The 20,743-nt window shown below is 44.4% G+C and overlaps 1 protein-coding gene across 1 annotated transcript in view; it reads right to left on the bottom strand.

The window, feature by feature from the left end:
- Nucleotides 1-1,730: 1,730 nt before the first annotated feature.
- The window catches only part of stab1 (stabilin 1), a gene marked incomplete at both ends in the record, with an annotated part of 79,376 nt that continues 60,363 nt past the window's right edge, over nt 1,731-20,743 (bottom strand). The window contains 23 exons of the mRNA XM_080728018.1: nt 1,731-1,808; nt 2,192-2,296; nt 4,410-4,556; nt 4,798-4,902; nt 5,146-5,274; nt 6,836-6,955; nt 7,211-7,317; nt 8,173-8,338; nt 8,651-8,784; nt 10,390-10,534; nt 10,857-10,917; nt 11,339-11,471; nt 12,412-12,528; nt 13,491-13,595; nt 15,746-15,895; nt 16,390-16,444; nt 16,602-16,745; nt 17,363-17,419; nt 18,394-18,540; nt 18,833-18,913; nt 19,504-19,680; nt 20,429-20,488; nt 20,610-20,738. Coding sequence (XP_080584144.1) covers nt 1,731-1,808; nt 2,192-2,296; nt 4,410-4,556; nt 4,798-4,902; nt 5,146-5,274; nt 6,836-6,955; nt 7,211-7,317; nt 8,173-8,338; nt 8,651-8,784; nt 10,390-10,534; nt 10,857-10,917; nt 11,339-11,471; nt 12,412-12,528; nt 13,491-13,595; nt 15,746-15,895; nt 16,390-16,444; nt 16,602-16,745; nt 17,363-17,419; nt 18,394-18,540; nt 18,833-18,913; nt 19,504-19,680; nt 20,429-20,488; nt 20,610-20,738 — 2,652 coding nt within the window. The remainder of the gene's footprint in view (nt 1,809-2,191; nt 2,297-4,409; nt 4,557-4,797; nt 4,903-5,145; nt 5,275-6,835; nt 6,956-7,210; nt 7,318-8,172; nt 8,339-8,650; nt 8,785-10,389; nt 10,535-10,856; nt 10,918-11,338; nt 11,472-12,411; nt 12,529-13,490; nt 13,596-15,745; nt 15,896-16,389; nt 16,445-16,601; nt 16,746-17,362; nt 17,420-18,393; nt 18,541-18,832; nt 18,914-19,503; nt 19,681-20,428; nt 20,489-20,609; nt 20,739-20,743) is intronic.

Genomic DNA, 20,743 nt, shown 5'->3' with positions numbered 1-20,743 from the left:
ACTTTTATCTGTGGCAAAACATTTTTTTATCTGTATCTACCATCCACTTTGCATGGAGAAATATCTGGAGAAATATCTCCAGATATCTGTTATCTGGCCCAGTGGGAATGGGCCTTTAGGTAATAAAACGGCTAGTCTGGAATGTTCCTGTGGTAAATTCAAATGAAGTACATTTTATGTGTATTTTATTTTTACTTGTTTGCTAGTTCATTATATGAATAAATTAATGTTTTAATATACTTGGTCATTTTTAAATATCTATCTGGGGTTGTTTTTTTGTTCAAATAGAAACTTATCAGTCAAACTGCCAGAAAACGGTGTGTCGTGTGTGTGTGTGTGTGTGTGTGTGGATTCCCCCTCCATCAGGGTCCCCGGCTGGCCAGGGGAGGCAAACATGCTCATTATTGTTTATACTATTTACTGTAAGTATATCGTCGTTGTCGAGCGGAAACCTCCTATCTCCCAGTTTCATATTTGTACATCCTTTCGTAAAGTAAAGCCCTGCTTCATCATACAAGGCGGTCGCACAAATGTAGTGAAAACAGCAGATCTACAAGCACACAACGCCTCGCGGTGCGAGGCGGTGTGTGCTTGTAGATCGGCTGTTTTCACTAGTTTAAATCATTTTTAAAATGAAAAATACAAACGAACGGTTTTGGACATACAAGGTTTTCATCCCGACTGACGATATACTGCATTGTTCTTTTATCTCGTGATTGATTGATTGAGCATTTTATTGAGGATCAATTCAAAAGGATAAAAGCAAGCACAAAAAAGTCAGAAGGCTTAACTGTTTCCATTGCGATCCTTTATACTGTAAACGTTTTATGCCCAAGGCTCACCAATGGATACATCCAAACTCAAGGCACACCTGTATTCATAACAAAAATATTTTCACTATTTTTGTAACATTTGTAAAAAATAACATTTGTAAGAAATCAAAAAATAAAACAAAACCTTAAAAAGAATGTTCACCTAATAATGACAATGTCCAAAATAGGGATGCCGGGTTGAAAGTGGTATACTGTATACGTTTTTAGGGTGTTGATTTTCTCTCTCTATTGATGCGATATGTTTTGGAGTTTCCCTTCTTTTGAGCGGTGGTAAACCGCTCCATAGAGTGGCTGGGCGTGTGTCACTTTTTCCTCAGCGTTTTGCCATAGCAAAACGTGTGTGTATGTAGCATAGCCTGTACATCCTAGACTTAAATCCTAGTCTGAAGACGTTATGCAAGCACGACCACCGCTCACTTCACATTGGGTGTGATATTTTGTTTTCTATCGCCATTTGGTTTAGGGGGTCCAGAGAAGTCAGAGGCTATGTCTATTCAGGAGTCCTTGGAATGTAAAAGTTGGGGAACCCCTGTGCCTCGCGTGCGCGCGCACACACACACGCACACACACACACACACACACACACACACACACACACACACACACACACACACACACACACACACACACACACACACACACACACACTATCTTATTGAATTTATTAACCACTTGAACTCCAGCATCCCTATTCTGGGGGGAACATTCGCTGGAAATAGGTGGTCTACAAGCTCACGGCGGGCTCGGGCTGTGTTGCGGCCTGTTTGTAGCTTGTAGACATGCAGGCTATTTTTTGGTGTAGACTGTAGAAGGCTCCAAGTACAGTGCCAACTCAGGTCTGTTTTATGTTGGAGGAATGTGGTTGTTGGGGGTCAGATGATGATGATGATGATGGTTCTACTCCAGCTCCAAGACCTTCTCTGCTTCTGTTGCTTCTGGAGGAACTGCTGCTGCTGCTGCCTCCTGTGTGGAGTCCTGTAGGAACCACATGATGAATGAGGATGATGACCATGGTAATAATGGTAATAATAACAATAGTTTTAAATGTGTACGTTCTTTCGCAAAGTAAAGCCCTGCTTCATCATACAAGGCCGTCGCACAAAAGTAGTGAACCTACCTACCTACCTACCTACCTACCTACCTACCTTACCTACCTACCTACCTACCTACTTTCCAGTTTGTTTTAGAAGGCATGTTTACGGCTGAGAAGGCCTGCTATAACACGTTAATTTCCCCTCATGTCCAGAGAACTTTATGACTTCAATAGTCATACGTATGATGTGCATGCACTATACAGTAGTGTGTGTACTGTAGCATGTACGTAGTATAGATAGAGTATGTAGAGTGTGTGCTGTGACCTCGAAAGGCTCGTTGAAGGCAGTCTGTGCTCTGTACAGAGGGTTAGGGAAGGTGACCAGTGCGGGAGCGTCTGTCTGTCTGGAGGCTGCATTCTCCTCCTCATTCTGACACACACACACACACACATACACGTGCACACACACACGTGCACGCACACACACAGACAACAGGACAGGTCGGTCAAATAAAACAGTAGAGACATAAAGTTAAACAGAAACTCAAAGGTGCCTTTAACTCATTGGCCGCCATTTTAACATTGACTGTTTGGCTCCCCTGCCATTTTGTTTAATGAAAAAATTGATATATTTTTTTTATATTGACATTTTTCCTAAATTCTGTATTCTGTATTTTGTGTCATACAGGACCTGAATTGAAACAGGACCACCTCTAGTCTCACCAAAAAATAAAACAAATAAATAAAAAGCTTTTTTTTCTATAGTTGCAGCCATCTCAAAATAGCCATTTTTGACCAAAATCCAGCTATAATTGAAACAACTGGAAATATTGACCTTTTTGTGATCGATCGCTTTTCAAGTGGATAACTCACTTGATATTTGTCTTTATGGCTTCAGGCATTATCAGATAAGTGTACTAATGTAATTATGTAATAGGATTTCTTTTTTTTTTATTTTCTGTTTAGAAAAATGCAGAGAAACATATTTTTATTGGCTATGTCTGACCATACACTCAGCAATTTCACATATATACTACTGTATATTGCAGTATTTATGTGAGCATTTATGTGAGCCCCCACTTGGGGGCGCTTTCTCTCTGTCTCTATGTGTCTGTTTTCGGTCTCGGATGGGTTTTGATCTGTACAGGTGCACACACACAAATAGACATCAAAGGGGGCATGAGTCTTTTTTCTAACATGTCCTAGAATGTGAAAATAGCAGATCTACAAGCTCTACAAGCTCAACACATCGCTCTGTGACACATTGAGAGCTTGTAGAGCTTGTAGATCTGCTATTTTCACATTCTAGGACATGTTAGAAAAATGTCTCCCCCTGCCCCTAAAAAAATCCTCTGCACTGCCCTGCTAAACAGCTCCTCTGCGTCTTTGCTCGTTAGTAATCAACACTAGTTGATCTCTTGCTTTTTTGGAGGAGCGTGGTGGGGGAGCGTGGGAGTTTTGGTGGTGGTCCACGACCACCACCCTTGAGAAGTGTTGGCTGGAGACCAGGCAGGGTAGTGAGAGGACGGACCCCCTTTCAGGGACCACTTCACTTGTCTCTGAATCAACTGGATCGCGTCGTGTGAACTTTATGTAATCGGGCAGTTTTATTGATTGATTTTGTAAGAGTTGATTATCGTGTTCCCACTGCTCTGCTGAGCGAAGCGTTGAGCCCGCGGACCCCCCAGGGACCCCCTTTTGCAAAGGACCGCCTGTTGACAATGGCCTGCTTGGCTGCTTGTGGACCATTACAAAACAATATATTATAGCCTGGATATATGGATTATACAGTAACCTGTGGATACTAATCAACCATCATCATTCTCAGGTATGTTTTAGAAGCATTTATATGGCGAATTGGCGATAATTTTTTTGTGTCTTGAGAGAGAGAGAGAGAGAGAGACAGATCTCTGAATCAGAGACTCTGATAGCACTATTTCTTTATGGGACTGTGTGCTGATTAGGACAGGGGGACCACTGAAACAGACAGTGGTCGTGGACCACCAGCCAGCTAAGAGATGTGCACACACACACACACACACACACACACACACACACACACAGCTGTTTTTTTCTTCTCTTTTTTTTCGGCTGCCAGCCTTTTGAGCTCAAATGCGTCTTTTGCCAATTAACTGTGGTTGGGGAGATTTATACATTTGTATTGCAATTTGTACATTATTACAGTCTTTTTTTCAAACACACTTACTTTGATGTGTGATATTTTAGGTTCCCTTTGAGATAAAAGGCTCAGAATTTGTCACGAGCAGGGGGAGAATGTAATTAAACATTACATTATATAAAAGCTAATTCTCGGGACTATCGGGCCTGGCGGGGAGCGACATTGGGATTTTCTCGGGACTATCGGGGGAGGCGGGGAATGAGTTAAGCAAGGCATGTAACGTTTTGTATGGTGTGTGTGTGTGTGTGTGTGTGTGTGTGTGTGTGTGTGTGTGTGTGTGTGTGTGTGTGTGTGTGTGTGTGTGTGTGTGTGTGTGTGTGCGTGTGTGCGTGCGTGTGTGTGTGTGTGCGTGTGCGTGTCTTACTATGAAGTAGTGGAATCTGAAGGCGTTTCCTTTGTGTTTGTAGACGTAGTAACTCAGGCCAGCCACTAGGAGCAGCATCATCATCACCACGACAACCCATGTGGTGCTGCTGGAGTGGGCGTGGCCTCTGGAGGCATGAGGGGAAATCTGTGGACAACAGGAAAGATGTACGAACACAGACACGTAGTAGAATTTGTAGTAGAATAGAGAAATATCTAAATCAGAAAGGAATGTTGTACCATGCGACACTACTGTGATACCGTGCGACACGTCGCCAGCTTGAAGATCGGGAATCTTTGCTATTCATCGCACGGACAAAGTATACAGGGCTGAAGTGCTAAAAGTAAAGTGCACATCTATTCTGGGTAATACGGTCGCTGTGACTCACCGGCAGGGGCGGGGCTGTGAGGGGAGCCTGGATGACGTGGATGATCCCATTGGTGGCAGGGATGTCCCAGTCCACAAAGGACCTCTCATTCACCAGCTTACAGCTCTGTCAACAACCACACATTGTTGTACTTGAGGGATCGCTTCAGCCATTTTCAACATGTCTTCATATATTTGAAAACCCAACTTTATATAGGGATTGGCACCATGTGTGTTAAGTAAAAGTAGCTCTACCTCATTAACCTCAATAGAAAAATACCCTGTTACAAGTAAAAGAGCTGTATTCAAAATGTTACTTGAGTAAAAATATACTTTAAAAAAAGAAAAAGTATTTAAAACATGAGTGTACCTCATTCATGTGTATAGTGAGGTTGAAGCCCAATCGAGAGGAGATCACTGCCTCGTGTGTCAGTCCCTGGTACTGCACTCTGCTCTGATTGGCTGAGAAGTGGTACTCCAGATCTCTTCCTGTCAGAGTCTAAATATGACAACACATTATTATCATGATTATTATTAAATGATGTATTTCATAGTTCATTGCATTGTAATGTAGTAACCTGGTTAGGGAGTGATATTCTATTATATATATATATATATATATATATATGTTACAGCATGTTTGGGTAACTCAGGACGTTCATTGTAAGAGCGCTTGTTTCGTTCACCACACACTAATCACCACCAGATGGCGACGACAGCCCATAGACAGCCATTCACTAGTGCAGGCGCTGACGTCACTCGTTTGCGACTCCCTTTCTTTATTTACTAGCCTAGCTGGGCGGTGTTTAGCCATTAGCTTAGCCATTAGCTTAGCCATTAGCTTACTATGAGCGTTTATCTTGGGCTTGCCCAGGCCTTACGGCCTGGGCATAAATATAACGATTGCATTCACCACGGCTTCGTAACTCGCGCGGCCGGCCTGGCCCGCTCTTCGCGGCCACTCGCGCCTGCGGCGCTCGGGGGCGAAGAGCAGGACCAAGGTCCGCTGGCCTTCGCGCCGCTTGCAATGTCGTGGACAATCGATGGGCTCCGCCTGGAGGACGTTGTTGTGGGCGACCGCTTGTTCCGCCCCGTGCGGCACCGCGAGTGCTCCGTTTCTCGGCCGTCCTGTTTCTCTAACATCCGGTGACATATATACGTTGTCCTTTGGAACAATGCAAGTTGGGGAAAGTGCAAGTTGGAAATGCAGTTAAAATTATGTATTACATGACTCCATGTCCATAATTATTACAATATTATAAATAATGAATAATTATAATGATTATTTATACAGTATGAACATAATAACTAGGACTAACTATATTTATAAATCAACTGTATGCTATTGACATCGACACTGACAATGATATTTAATTTTTAACAAATGATCAAATGTGCTTGCTTAGGGTATAATACTCAGATTTTGAGTTGTCTTGTTTGATAGTTTGGTTGTTGTTGTTTTTTTATTTATTTTTGGTTATTTTGCTAAATGTTTTGTATAAGTTTGTTTATATTGTATTGCTGTCTTTGGGACCCCCTCAAAAACGAGATGCTACAACTCAAGAGGTTATTCCTAGTCTCGTGAGCCAGACCGTTGTCTGTTGTCTCCCATCATTTTCGAATGCTTCCGTCAGACCGTCTGGACCTGAAAACGGTCCCCCTGCTTCCGTTTTGTCTTTGAAGCTGCGTGAATTTGTCCTACTGTAAATCGAATTAGTCGATGCATAATATAGCTTGCTGCTTAGCAGAAATGTGAATTAAAAATGGATTTGGGGAGGTGTAGTTCTAGACTCAATATAGTAGTGTTTCTCAAACTTTCACATTTCAAGGTCTCCCCATAACTCTGACAGTGTACAAATGGAACCAAATGAACCCGTTAGGGTTCATTTGGTGCCATTTGTACACTGTCAGAGTTACAGACTTGTATGGGCCTAAAGGAACCCACAGAGTCCCTGGAATTCACTTTGAGAACCACTTCTGTATAGCGTTGGGAGATTGTGGAATAGTTGTGTGGCTGCTACACAAAACTAGGTTATTCCTGATAAAGAATCATATTGTACCTGGTTGGGACTGAAGCCATCGTTATGAGGAACAAACAGAGTGACGTCAGAGTTGCTCTTGGACAGGAAGTTCACCAGCTCACTTCCTGCCAACGAAGACGCACTGTAGTCCAAGAGTAACTGTATGGTAGACAGACAGACGGACAGACAGACAGACAGACAGATGGAGAGGAGTGACGTTCTCAGTACAACAGTCAGTCTGATATCATAGCTGATGAACTAATTTGAATCCCCCCCACACACACGCACACACACTTGCTCGCTCACTCGCTCGCTCGCTCGCACGCACGCGCGCGCACACACACACACACACACACACACACACACACACACACACACACACACACACACACACGCACGCACACACACAGTCACCTTGTAGAAGATAGAGAAGGTCGAGGTTGTAGCCAGAACACTGCTCAGGTCACCATTGCAGAAGCCTCCATCCCCCACGTAACCCGGAAGACACTCACACGATACATCTACACGCACGCACGCACGCACACACACACAAACACACACACACACACACACACACACACAGACATGGTGATGGTAGTACAGTACAGTAAAAGTATCAAAACGGCAATGTTTCTACAAAAGTATCGGTATCAAAATATACTTGACACCGAAAGGCGAAAGTACTCGTTTTCCCACTTCACAAGTTTTCAAATATATAGCCTACAGATCTTTTGAAAATAGCAGATCTAAAAGCGTACAACAATGCACAATAGATCGGCCGTTTTCGAATGGCCAAAATGTATAGGGTTGAAGTGGTTGCAATATTTGTAGCCACAATATTTGCCTCTGTAAAGTGAAGTACAAATAACTCAAAATGGTACTTGAAAGTGCAGTACTTATGTCAATGTACTTTACACCTGCATGCTCTAGCAGTAAACAGAGGGTGTATCTGTTCTGCATCTAGCTTAGGGCAAGACCCACATTTAGAGTGAACATTTTTAACTCAAATCTTTGCTTCTGGGGGTCCCTGGAACAAAATATTTTGAGATGGGGGTCCGCGGTCAAATACATATCATTGTGGGGGTCCTTGGCAATTTTGAGAACCATGCAACATAAGTTCTTTTTTCAGAAAACTGTTAGGATTCAGAAGACATTTGTAGAATCGGCCTATATCAGTGGTTCTCAAACCTTATCATGTCAAGGACCCCCCAAATGATATATATTTGGCCGCGGACCTCCATCTCAAAATAATTAGTTCCATGGACCACCAGAAGCAAAGATTTGAGTTAAAAATGTTCACTCTAAATTTGGGTCTTCTTGCCTCATGCTAGATGCAGAATAGATACACTGGTAAACAGACAATGGTAGTACGGTACCTGTCATGCGGTAGCACCATGCGTCGTACTTGTTGCTCTGGTCGACGGGCTCCTTGTAGAGGACCACTCCTACGTGGTTGTCCCCACATTTGGCTGAGGGGAATCGGGTTGGGTATCCTACCTGCCCTCCGTCCATCCACCCGGCCGCACACATGTGGAGTCCCAGCTATACCGGCACACACACAGAACCCATTTATTTTGTACATATCGTCGCTGTCCGGCAGAAACCTCGTATCTCCAAGTTTCACATTTGTAGATTTTTTCGCAAAGCAAAGCCCTGCTTCATCACACAAGGCCGTCGCACAAAAGTAGTGAAAACAGCTGATCTACACATCTGCACACAACGCCTCGCGGTGCGAGGCGTTGTGTGCTTGTAGATCGGCTGTTTTCACTAGTTTAAATCATTTTTAAAATGATAAATGCAAAAAAACGGTATTCACCCGACAACGACGATATATATATATATATTAAATTGTACCTGCTGTGCGTCTCCCAGTTGTTTGAAGGTCGCCAGCGAGGCTTCCTCTGCTCTACAGCTCTGCTCCGCCTCGCTGAAGTTCTGCTTATATTTACCCAGAGGAGAACGAAACAGGAACACTCCTGCCCGGTTCCCTACCACACGCACATGCACACGCACACAATGTATTCATGCCCACATAAAGGAGACAATACAAGGACACACACTTTAAAGGTACAGTTAAAGGTGATACACCATGAAATTTCACTTTTCCTATTTTAAAACCTTTTTTTGGGGTCCCTCTAGCACCTTCTATCCTCACAAAGTCCCATTTCTGACCGTTATGTCTTTCTCTGGTTTTGGCGCAGTTCAGGCCAAAAGTGGTACTGCAGCTGAAATGCTCTGAGAGCCATTCAAAAATGAGAGAGGCTCTCTATTCAGGAGTGGTAATTGTCTCCACCAGCCGAAGGCTTGGGGGAGAGTATGTTTTCCCCTTCGTCCGTCCGTGTGTGCGTCCGTCCGTCCGTGCGTCCGTCCGTCCGTGTGTCCTCGCAGTTTGTGTGCAGCTAATCTCAGTCGCCGTTGGCCCGGTCGCTGCCAAAGTGAGCACACACATTCCCTGGATGCCAATCTAGAACCTCTGCCCTAATGTTTTCAAATGGGCCTTTTCTAGCGCCACCTAGTGGCCGATGTTCGCAAAACACATTTCTGTGCGCTACTCTTACAGATTTTGTCCAAAAATCCTACAAATCGGTAGGCAGTATCTCGACAGTCATGTGATCGACACAGATCTGTCCGATTTTGCATATTCTTTCCTGATTGGCTAAGATTGGCTTCCAAAGTTTGTAGGATTGAGCCGTTTTGAACAAAATACCTCAAATCCCAAACGCAAAGTGCAATTATCATGAAATCGCGCACACACGTTCCCACTAGGCCGAGGAAGAAATGCCACTTAATTTTTTTTAAATCAGCCTCATGGTGGCGCTATAACAGGCCGATTTGTGGTTTTACCTATAACTCCACCGATCAGTTTCAAACTTTGTAAGCGCACTCCCTAGAGGCTAAGGATAAACCTTTGCCCTGCATTTTTCACATCAGCCTTTTATAGCGCCACCTTTGGGCCGACTTATGTAAAACACATTTTTGCATATTACTCCTTGAGATTTTATCCAAAAATCACGCAAATCGGTACACAGTATCTCTATAGTCATGTGATCAAGTCCGATCGGTCTGATATTTCATATTCCATCCTGATTGGCTAATATTAGCTTCCAAAGTTTGCAGGATTGCTCCGTTTTTGAACAAAATGCTTCAAATCATCAACGCAGCTTGCGATTACCGTGAAATTTGCCACACATATTCCCACTAGGTCAAGGAACAAATGCTACCTTTTTTCACATTGGCCTGTTATAGCGCCACCAGCAGGTAGAGTTTAGCAAAACACATTTTTGGAACACAATGCTTCAAATCATGCATGCAGCGTCCGATTTCCATGAAAGATCTATGGTGAAGAACATATGCCACCCTTTTTACATTGGCCTATTATACAGTAGCACCACCAGGACACACGGCCTGGTGGAGACCTGTGCTCGGAAGAGCACTGCTTCTAGTTTAGCCTCAAACCTTTTGAAAAACGTTTTTGGGACATAAACAATATGACATAAATACTTTTTAAATGCATGGTGTATCACCTTTAAAGTTACATTCACAAAATCATGGCACATGGCGATGTACGGTGATGTTATGGATGTGTTACTTACCACGGTGATGCAGGTCCTTGCAGCTGGCTTTTGGGTCGCAGCCTCCGTTGTCTTCTAGACAGCGGTCAACAGGGGGCACCACCTTCTCCAGACACTGGACTCCATTACCCACGTACTCCGGCAAACACTCACACTGACGCTCATTCTGATGGGTCAGGAGAAAGACAGACAGAGAGACAGGCAGACAGACAGACAGACAACCCCTACTTTAACCATGATTACGAAAACGTGCAGTAAAAACATTCAGCAATAGCAAACTGTGATTTTTGCTATAGTAGTGTGTGTGTGTGTGTGTGTGTGTGTGTGTGTGTGTGTGTGTGTGTGTGTGTGTGTGTGTGTGTGTGTGTGTGTGTGTGTGTGTGTGTGTGTGTGTGTGTGTGTGTGTGTGTTTGTGTGTGTGAATCAGAGACAGTGCCAGTTCAGAAGTTTTTATTTTTAAACTAAATGTATGAAGTAGAGTCACTCACTGGTCCTGTGAACGTGCAGGTGGCAAAATCACTGCAGCCTCCATTCACCTCCTCTATGCACCTGACAGAAAGAAAGAAAGAAAGAAAGAAAGAGAGAAAGAAAGAATGGGGTGTGTAGGTACTAGGTAGATATGCAGACAGACAAATAGAAAATGTAATAATTTAATACTACTACTTCTCAGGCACGTGCACACATAGACATTAAAGGGGGCTTGAGCCAACGCGTCGCAGCACGAGTCTGCGCGATGCGTTGTGAGCTTGGAGGTCTGCTATTTTCGATATTTTCACCAAAAGGCCCTTTTAGTAATTTCAGACCCTGCCTCTCTAACATTCTCTGCACGTCTCTGCTACTTCTTCTACTACTACTACTACTACCACTACTACTAATAGTAATAATATTAATATGAATAAGCACATTGAACAAAGTAGCCTAATGAATAATGCATTCGGGAGGAAGGACAATTAAACAGAACCACACCCACCTGTTGATTGGTTGGCAAGAGAATCCGTCGCCTTGGTAACCAGTCCGACAGGTGCAGTTAACCACAAAGCCAGTTTGGTTACAGTCAGCGTTGTCATGACAACCACCGTTATACTCTGCACAAAGGTCTGGTGCTATTGGTTCAAAATATACAAAAATAATGATTATTATTAACACGTAGGACGCCATTATTTTTGTAATTATTTGGCTACAGAGTGCCAGCATTCACTGCATGTGCTTTATTTTTAATGGTGTTGTAGTCGACTCGAGTCCACCTAAAGCGAGTCCGAGTCAAGACCAAGTGCAGGAGGGGGTCGAGTCCGACTCGAGACCGAGACAAAAGGGGGTCGAGACCAAGTCAAGACCGAGACCAGATTAAAAAACTAAAAACTAAAAAAAACAATGGGTTTTCTTACCAAACCATTTACACACATCATCTTGTCATCAATGAAAAGCACCAGATAGCTCTCTTATAACGTTAATGTGAATGGGCTCCTTTTAATATGGGTATACAATTAGCCAGTAGCTATGCCCCTCCCAAAAAGCTTTTGTCCAATGCTAGCTTAGAATAACTTCCTGCTTGCCAAGGCTTGCCTTGGCAACAGCCTTGGCAAGCTGCCGGTTGCTATGCTAGCATTGGACAAAAGATTTTAGGGGAGGGGCATAGCTACTGGCTATCTTGTCTTGACTCTTGACTCGAGTGGACTTTGCGTCCGCGGAGAAATACATGTTAATTTGGGGTTCCTATACATTAAACTTTTTGAGAACCAACTGGTTTAAAGAACATTAGGAAACAAGCCTAAATAAGCTAATACACTTTAGAAACAAGCAAAAAAATAAATAACTACCAATATGTAAGAGCAACAAAAACGAGGTATTTCTATTAATACAATTGAGGGATACTTCTTGCAGTGGAGTTATGGCAAGTTGCCTTAATATGTGTTGACGTGCGTCCCCACTGGCCAATGAGGCACCTACCTAGTGACATGCTAAGGATATCATGACGAACATGGGTGATCCCACGTGATCAGTGTGGCCAATGGCAGGCTACTAGTGTATGAACAGATTACTCACGTGGCATTGGGCTGCAGTAGGTCCCGTTGCCTTCATACTGCTCTTTGCATTGACAGCCCTCTCCTGGCACACACACAGCGTCTGCATGGCACTGGTTACACTCTGCTGGTAACTCGTCTGATGATCGCGCACGCACGCACACACACACACACACACACACACACACACACACACACACACACACACACACACACACACACACACACACACACACACACACACACACACACACTCACACACACACACACACACACACACACACAGAGCTTCAGCATGGAACTGTGTACAGTACGCGAGTGTTCCTACCAAAGGAGACGCGTGTGCATAAATTAGAAAGCACGGCCTGTGATTGGCTGGAGCGGAGTTCTGGAGCGCTCGGCTGTGGTCACTTGGACTGCGCGGGCGGGTGTGAATGCGTTTATCGTGGACAGGGCGTTTATCGTGGGCTTGCCCAGGCCTTACGGCCTGGGCATAAATATAACGATTGCATTCACCACGGCTTCGTAACTCGCGCGGCGCTCCGCCGGCCGCGCGCCCCCGGCCCGCTCTTCGCCCCCGAGCGCCGCTGGCCTTCGCGCCGCTTGCAATGTCGTGGACAATAAAACGAGCGCTCCTTCAAACGGCGTCTCCTACGGTAGGAATAATACAGTACACTCCTCTGGTAATGTGACTCCTCTGAGGATAAGATAACATACAACACAACGTCGATGTCAGGAAGAACCCTTCCAAATTCCTGTGACTTTTTAATTCAGGAAATAGAAAAGAGATATATATAAGCTCAAACATAACTCACTCAACTCAACTTTACATTTATATACAGGTAAGACAACAGCTTATACAGTATTTCTGCTGTTTTAGAAGAATGTTGACAACTCCCCTCTTATGGGGGTCCCTGTCTTTTCAAATGGGGGGGTCTGTGGTCAAATACATATGAATGTGTGGGTCCTTGACATGAAAATGTTTGAGAATCCCTGATCTAGTCGATGCTTGTACTCAGGAACACACTCCCTAAGTTTGACGTGACAGCACCCTACTGCCCAGACAGACAGACTGACAGACAGACAGACAGACAGACTCACCTAGCTTTATGTCACAGCGCTCTCCTGTCCAGTCTGTCCTACAGACACACCGACCAGAACCATCGATGCCATCGTCACACCAACCACCTGACGTACAGTTACATGCTGCACACGCACACACACAAACGAGAGGCATTACAGAGAGAGGCATTACAGAGGTGTTTGTACCTACTGGAGGTTGGCTCGTGAGTCTAGTAGCTCCTAACCTCCTTAAAGTGAGACTAGTAGCTCCTAACCTCCTCAGAGTGAGACTAGTAGCTCCTAACCTCCTCAGAGTGATACTAGTAGCTCCTAACGTCCTCAGAGTGAGACTAGTAGCTCCTAGCCTGGAGGGCCAGCCCCTTTCACACACTGCGTTTTCCGCCAGGGGGTGGTGTTGTGCAGTCTGGTTTTGACCAGGCTAAGTAACTCCTAACCTCCTCAGAGTGATACAATAGCTCCTAACGTCCTCAGAGTGAGACTAGTAGCTCCTAACGTCCTCAGAGTGAGACTAGTAGCTCCTAACCTCCTCAGAGTGATACAATAGCTCCTAACGTCCTCAGAGTGAGACTTGTAGCTCCTAACCTCCTCAGAGTGAGACTTGTAGCTCCTAACGTCCTCAGAGTGAGACTTGTAGCTCCTAACCTCCTCAGAGTGAGACTTGTAGCTCCTAACGTCCTCAGAGTGAGACTTGTAGCTCCTAACCTCCTCAGAGTGAGACTTGTAGCTCCTAACCTCCTCAGAGTGAGACTTGTAGCTCCTAACGTCCTCAGAGTGAGACTTGTAGCGCCTAACCTCCTCAGAGTGAGACTTGTAGCTCCTAACGTCCTCAGAGTGAGACTTGTAGCTCCTAACCTCCTCAGAGTGAGACTTGTAGCTCCTAACCTCCTCAGAGTGAGACTAGTATCTCCTAACCTCCTCAGAGTGAGACTAGTAGCTCCTAACCTCCTCAGAGTGAGACTAGTATCTCCTAACCTCCTCAGAGTGAGACTAGTATCTCCTAACTTCCTCAGAGTGAGACTAGTAGCTCCTAACCTCCTCAGAGTGAGACTAGTATCTCCTAACCTCCTCAGAGTGAGACTAGTAGCTCCTAACCTCCTCAGAGTGAGACTAGTAGCTCCTAACTTCCTCAGAGTGAGACTAGTATCTCGAAACCTCCTCAGAGTGAGACTAGTAGCTCCTAACCTCCTCAGAGTGAGACTAGTAGCTCCTAACTTCCTCAGAGTGAGACTAGTAGCTCCTAACCTCCTCAGAGTGAGACTAGTAGCTCCTAACTTCCTCAGAGTGAGACTAGTAGCTCCTAACCTCCTCAGAGTGAGACTAGTAGCTCCTAACTTCCTCAGAGTGAGACTAGTAGCTCCTAACCTCCTCAGAGTGAGACTAGTAGCTCCTAACTTCCTCAGAGTGAGACTAGTAGCTCCTAACCTCCTCAGAGTGAGACTTGTAGCTCCTAACCTCCTCAGAGTGAGACTAGTAGCTCCTAACCTCCTCAGAGTGAGACTAGTAGCTCCTAACCTCCTCAGAGTGAGACTAGTACCTTCTAAACGCAGGGCTTTGTGAGCTTGTACATTGTTATTTTCAAGTAGCCGAAGTATAAGACAGGGCTTAATGGTTTATGTATCTTTACTTAAGTAACAATAACCGAAATGTACTGTTGTTTTGGGTTGACCTTCCTGGGGAAATCTGCCCAGATCATGCATGTCACACGTGTCTTCTTCTTTTTTAGTTTTTTACTCTCAAAAAGTGCCTGCAATGTAGTGCATTTGAAACTACATTGCAGTGCACATCATGGGGTGATCACTGCTTGCCTCCTGTTAATTGTTTTATTTGAGGTCAGCAGACAAAGTGACATGAGTGAGATGAAAAATCAAACCTCGGTTCGAAGTGGAGCGGTGAATCTGAGCAGCTATACCCTGTGTGTGTGTGTGTGTGTGTGTGTGTGTGTGTGTGTGTGTGTGTGTGTGTGTGTGTGTGTGTGTGTGTGTGTGTGTGGGTGTGTGTGTGTGTGTGTGTGTGCTGCAGAACAGCGCCCCTCCTTTAACTTGTGTGTTGTGTGTGGCCACTCGAGGTATTGCCAGGCTACGGACACGGCCAGCCAGCCAGCCAGCCAGCCACATACATACATACCCACGGACATACCTGTCTATTGGGAGCGCTTTCACCGCTCCAAAAACCTGAGTGAAATGTACCAATCTCAATCCAAAACAATGGTACAAAGTAGTTAAAGTCAAGTTTTAAGTAGGCCTACAATACGTAGATACAGTCCCACTGTGTACCTGTGCAGTTGGCTCCATAGTGGCCAGGTTTGCAGAGTTCACAAGCTGTTCCTCTGAAGCCTTCGTGACACGTGCATGTCCCTGTACCCGTCATCCCATCAACGCAGTCCCCATGGTCACCACACGGAGCCTCCAACCCACCAGGACACACTGGAACACATGCACGCACGCACGCAGGCACACACACACACACACACACACACACACGCACACACACACACACACACACACACACACACACACACAGTCAAGAACAACAGTGACCTTTTGACGGTGTGCAAACTTGCGTTTAAATAAAGTTTACGAGCTCTCATATTTTTCAACTTACCCTGGTCTCTCAATTTCATAGTATAATTGCAATATTCAAGCACAATATTTTAACGAATGTGTGATGTGTGAAAGAAGATTCATGCTCTCGTAACGACTCATTTGAGAGATTGTGGAGTGCGATTTGAAGTTGTACTGGAAAATGGGCTCAAGTAATAAATAAAATATGTAGCCTACACGTGTGTGCAACTGTCGATTTACAAAAATACAAATAGGCTACTCAAGAAAATACACATAGTCAAAAGTGTACTTGAGTACAGTACTCAAGTAAACGTACTTCATTACTGTCCACCATTGCCTGTGTACTTTGTACTGACCTTGACAGTTAGGCCCGAAGTGGTTTTTACAGCACTGGGACGTCCAGTCAGTGACCTACAGAATAGAATAGAATAGAATAGAATAGAATAGAATAGAATAGAATAGAATTTAAGATGAGCTTCAAACTTTAATGGGTAATTTCAGATGTGCTGGCCTGCAAGCATTCCACCGAGTAGTGGCTGCGTTGAATGAAATGCATACTAAAAAGCACCTGACACTCTCTGTTACAGCCCTTCCTCAGGCCGAAGCCGCTGCCCAGGCCGAAGTCGTCTGTGCCCAGACCGTAGGGAGACCAGCGTCTGCTGGGGAAGTAAAGGGGTCTCATGGGGGGGTAGCGACACGGCTTGGTGTTGCCCTGGGGGGAGGAACAATGAACTAAACGGAAGTGGTGGACAGTAATAAGTACATTTAAGGTGGGGTGCAGCTGGTGCTGGGCAATATGACTTCAAATCAACATCACCATTATTTCAAACGTTTTCTTCAATTACGACCAATAAAAGATTATTCGTACTTTTCTTTTATTGCGAAAAAAATCTACAAGCTCACAGTGCGTCAGCGTTGACACGTTGTGAGCCTCAAAATGTGGGTACCCCACTATCTTACAATGACCAATAGGTGGTTCATCTATAGACTAGTTGATTATAAAAAGAAATGTTTTTCGGAATGGTATTATTTGGTTATAAGTCGGTTATTGGTATAGCAAATGTCTGTTTCAATATGTTTAGTTAAGTGCAGAGCCCTAGGTCATAGTTGATCATCAAACAAATTGATGTAATCGATTATATATATATATATATTTTTTTTAAATGGGATCTGGTGACCCCCAGGGGTCCTTGAGGGGCTTCCAGGAGATCCCCAGTAAAATGAGGAACAGTTTAAACACTAGATAGACAGACAGTCAGACAGACAGACAGACAGACAGACAGACAGACAGACAGACAGACAGACAGACAGACAGACAGACAGTCTTACTGTATATGTAGATCTGCTGCTACACAGCGGGGTCAGGGTACAAGACCCACAACGGCCCTGCAACAAAACACATTCAGTAACCCTAATTATTTACTTATTTATTCAATATTTACAACAATGTTATAACTTTAATACAAATAAATGCCACGGTATTATTTTTTTCTTCACATCACATCCTCATATTAAAGTACATTTCGCTTCACTGATCCAAACCGGAACACAATTGATTGATTGATCATTGAAAATAAACATGCTCTGTGATTAACAGTATAAGTGTTCAGATGGTTGGACTGCGGATTTTCCAGTGGGCCCTGATCCAGAAAAGTTGTTAATTAGTAGTTGATCACGCTAATGCAGGGGTCTTCAACGTTTTCAGGCCAAGGACCCCTTAGCGGAGAGAGAGAGATGAAGCAGGGACCCCCTCTACATATTGTCTAAATGTGTGTGATGCAGATTTTCATCGACTTGTTTGACAGCGCTATGTTGGATTCGTGTTAATGTTTTTTTCAGACATTTAGCCCAGACCGCTAGAGAGAGAGAGTTATGACACTTACGTCGACTCCCATTGTAAGCGTTATAATGGGGGCGCACAGGGCTGAAGAGCAGCAGAGGCTTGCTAAGAATGAGAACAGGCTCCATGCAAAGCCACTTCCGGTCTGCGGCGAGATCAAAGCGTGTCGCCACTCTGCTTACACTGCTCTGATTTAGCCATGCAGTCGTCGATACGTAGTAAACTTGACCTTTCACTCTGTACTTGGTCTGCTCTTGGTCTATACCAAATCTCTTTGCAGAAAATAGCCGATCTACAAGCTCTCAACGCCTCGCGCTGCGAGGCGTTGAGAGCTTGTAGATCTGCTATTTTGGGCTAAAGTTCTCCTCAGAATAGGGAGGTGAGGGTTCAAAGTTTTTAATTCAAAATAATGATCGTATCACACAAGGATTTGGTGCCCCCCCCCTGTAGTAACTCTGAGGACCCCCTATAGGGGTCCCAGACCCCCTGTTGAAGACCCCTGCGCTAATGCTAATCGTACCAGGAAGGTTCTATTCTTCATTCCGTCGCAGCGCGCTCCCAGGTCTGACGGCTCCAGTAATTGGTCGATTCCATAGGCCACGCCCCCTGCGAAAGGCATCGAGCGCTCCACCACTGTGGCACTGTTGTCGTTCAACAACACATTACCCTGACACACACACATCACACGCACGCACACACACACACACACACGCACGCACGCACGCACGCACGCACGCACGAACGCACACACAATACACAAATTAGCTGAAAAATACTCATGTCATTGTAATTTCATCTGTGTTATAATAGTTAAAAGTTCTATTTGTTTGCATCCATATAATTCATCTAATGTATTAATGTCCCTCTACTGTCATTATGGTCAATTATATACTTTTTACACAATTCTGCTTGTTCGTGACATGCTCTAGTGTGTGTGAGTGCATGTGTTCGTGCGTTACCGGCAACGTCTTGTCGCAGCTGCTTGTGATGATTGACCCATGCATGGTTCTAGGTGCTCGTATTCGTGTAATCGTTGACATCTAGACACACACACACACACACACGCACGCGCGCGCGCGCACACACACACACACACACAAAAAAACTCATGTTTTAAACAGGACACAATAGGTCAAAGGCCTCGATCGGCCCGTATGTTGCCCATGCTGTGTGCCATGACTCAGTCATCAGTCACAGGTAAAATAATACGCTTGTAGATCTGCTATTACATTTGAACTAGGGCTGAACTGGTTAATTCAAAATGTACTTTTCCCCTTCATAGAAATGCAATAGTGTCAAAAGTACAATATTTTGAGTGAAAGTCTGTATCCAAACATACGAATACTCAAGTAAAGTACAGATATAATAATACTTAATACCTTAAATTCATGGATTTTTCTTTTTTTTTGTCGCATTCCTAAGCCAATAATTTGATGATAATAATAAATACCCTAATTTATGAAAAATATCCATGAATTCAAGTCTCCGTGGGGTGCAGAGTAATCGATAGGGGAAAAAAAAGTTATTTTGTGGGTGAACCATAGACTGTAAAAAATATGGACAGTGGGAAGCCATTGGTTTCTATGCTGCTCTGTTCCATTTGTGTTCAATGAATTAGTCAGGACCTTACCTCCACGCTGCGTACGATGTGAGCCTTGACGGTGGCAGCCAGCAGGTGTTGGTGCTGTGGGTTGAACAGGTACTGGTCTCTGTCTGCCGACATGGAGCTCAGAGCCTGGTCTGTGGGCCAGAACATGGTCAGAGGCTGGTGGAGCTTCATGTGGATGACCGGTAGCAGGCCTGCGTCCTGAAAACAGCAAACACAACTAGAAAGATGCAATTTTGGAAATTGTGAGCGTGGTTGCCGTCAAATGTATACTTGTTTCCTTCAAAATATCAGATCTTGTAGATCATTACATGATTCGTCTAGAACTTGGGAAAACCTCGCGTCACCAGGCTTTCTCGGGGGAAAGCCTGGTGCTCGTTTACTAAAAAGGTTGTTTGATCCGGTCTAGACCGGATGGCATCCTAGACCGAATGTTAGAAGCGGCGTCGCTTTGTTTTGGGTCCCCGTTTGTTTCCCCAATCCCTGTCTAAATGCTAGAGGAGTGTAGTCTTGCCAGTCACTGCGAGTTGGACTAAAACATGGATATACCAAACAAACTTTTCAAAAAAATAAGCAAAACTATGCCTCATCAAGGGTTTTATTGGGTAGGTACTAAAATTATGTCATTGAGCACGGGGAATTGTTTTGGGTTAAAACTGATTCCGGTTTGGTATTCCCTGCCAAAGTGTAGTCCGTTTTGACTACAAAATGACGTAGGACCCCATCCGTTCCAGACCGGATCAAAAGCCAGAAATTTGATGCGATCGCAGGCTAGAACTTGGGAGGGCCGTCCCCCTGGTTCTACAAGCTCACAATGCACCGCAATGTGAGCTTGTAGATCTTGTATATACTGTAGGGCTGAAGAACTGGGTAATGTATATTCAAGTGGGTAAAGTTGTTTTGTAAGTTATTCAGTTGCGTGTGTGCGTGCGCGTGTCTGTGCTCGTACCTGGACCATTTTGCTGAACTTGCGGTATCCGTACATTTCTGCTGCTTCTGTGAAATTCCTCTTTAAAACAACATACGAAATCAGTCACATGACCTGTCTGTCTGTCTCTCTATTGAAATCATGGATTACATTTATTTACACACACACACACACATACAACCGCACACACACAGTGCGGTACCTTGGGTAGGACAGTTGGTTTGTCTTGCACTCTGAATGGAGTGAGAATTGACTCAACATAATGAATGACTCCATCTGTGGCAGGAACATCTGCCTTCACCACCTTCACCCCGTTGACATACACTGAACCCTGAA

The sequence above is a fragment of the Nannobrachium achirus genome (assembly GCF_963921795.1).
Source record: "Nannobrachium achirus genome assembly, chromosome: 6".
Classification (NCBI taxonomy): Eukaryota; Metazoa; Chordata; class Actinopteri; order Myctophiformes; family Myctophidae; genus Nannobrachium; species Nannobrachium achirus.
Note: the sequence above shows the minus strand (reverse complement) of the source record. Positions and strands in the feature narration are given on the sequence as shown.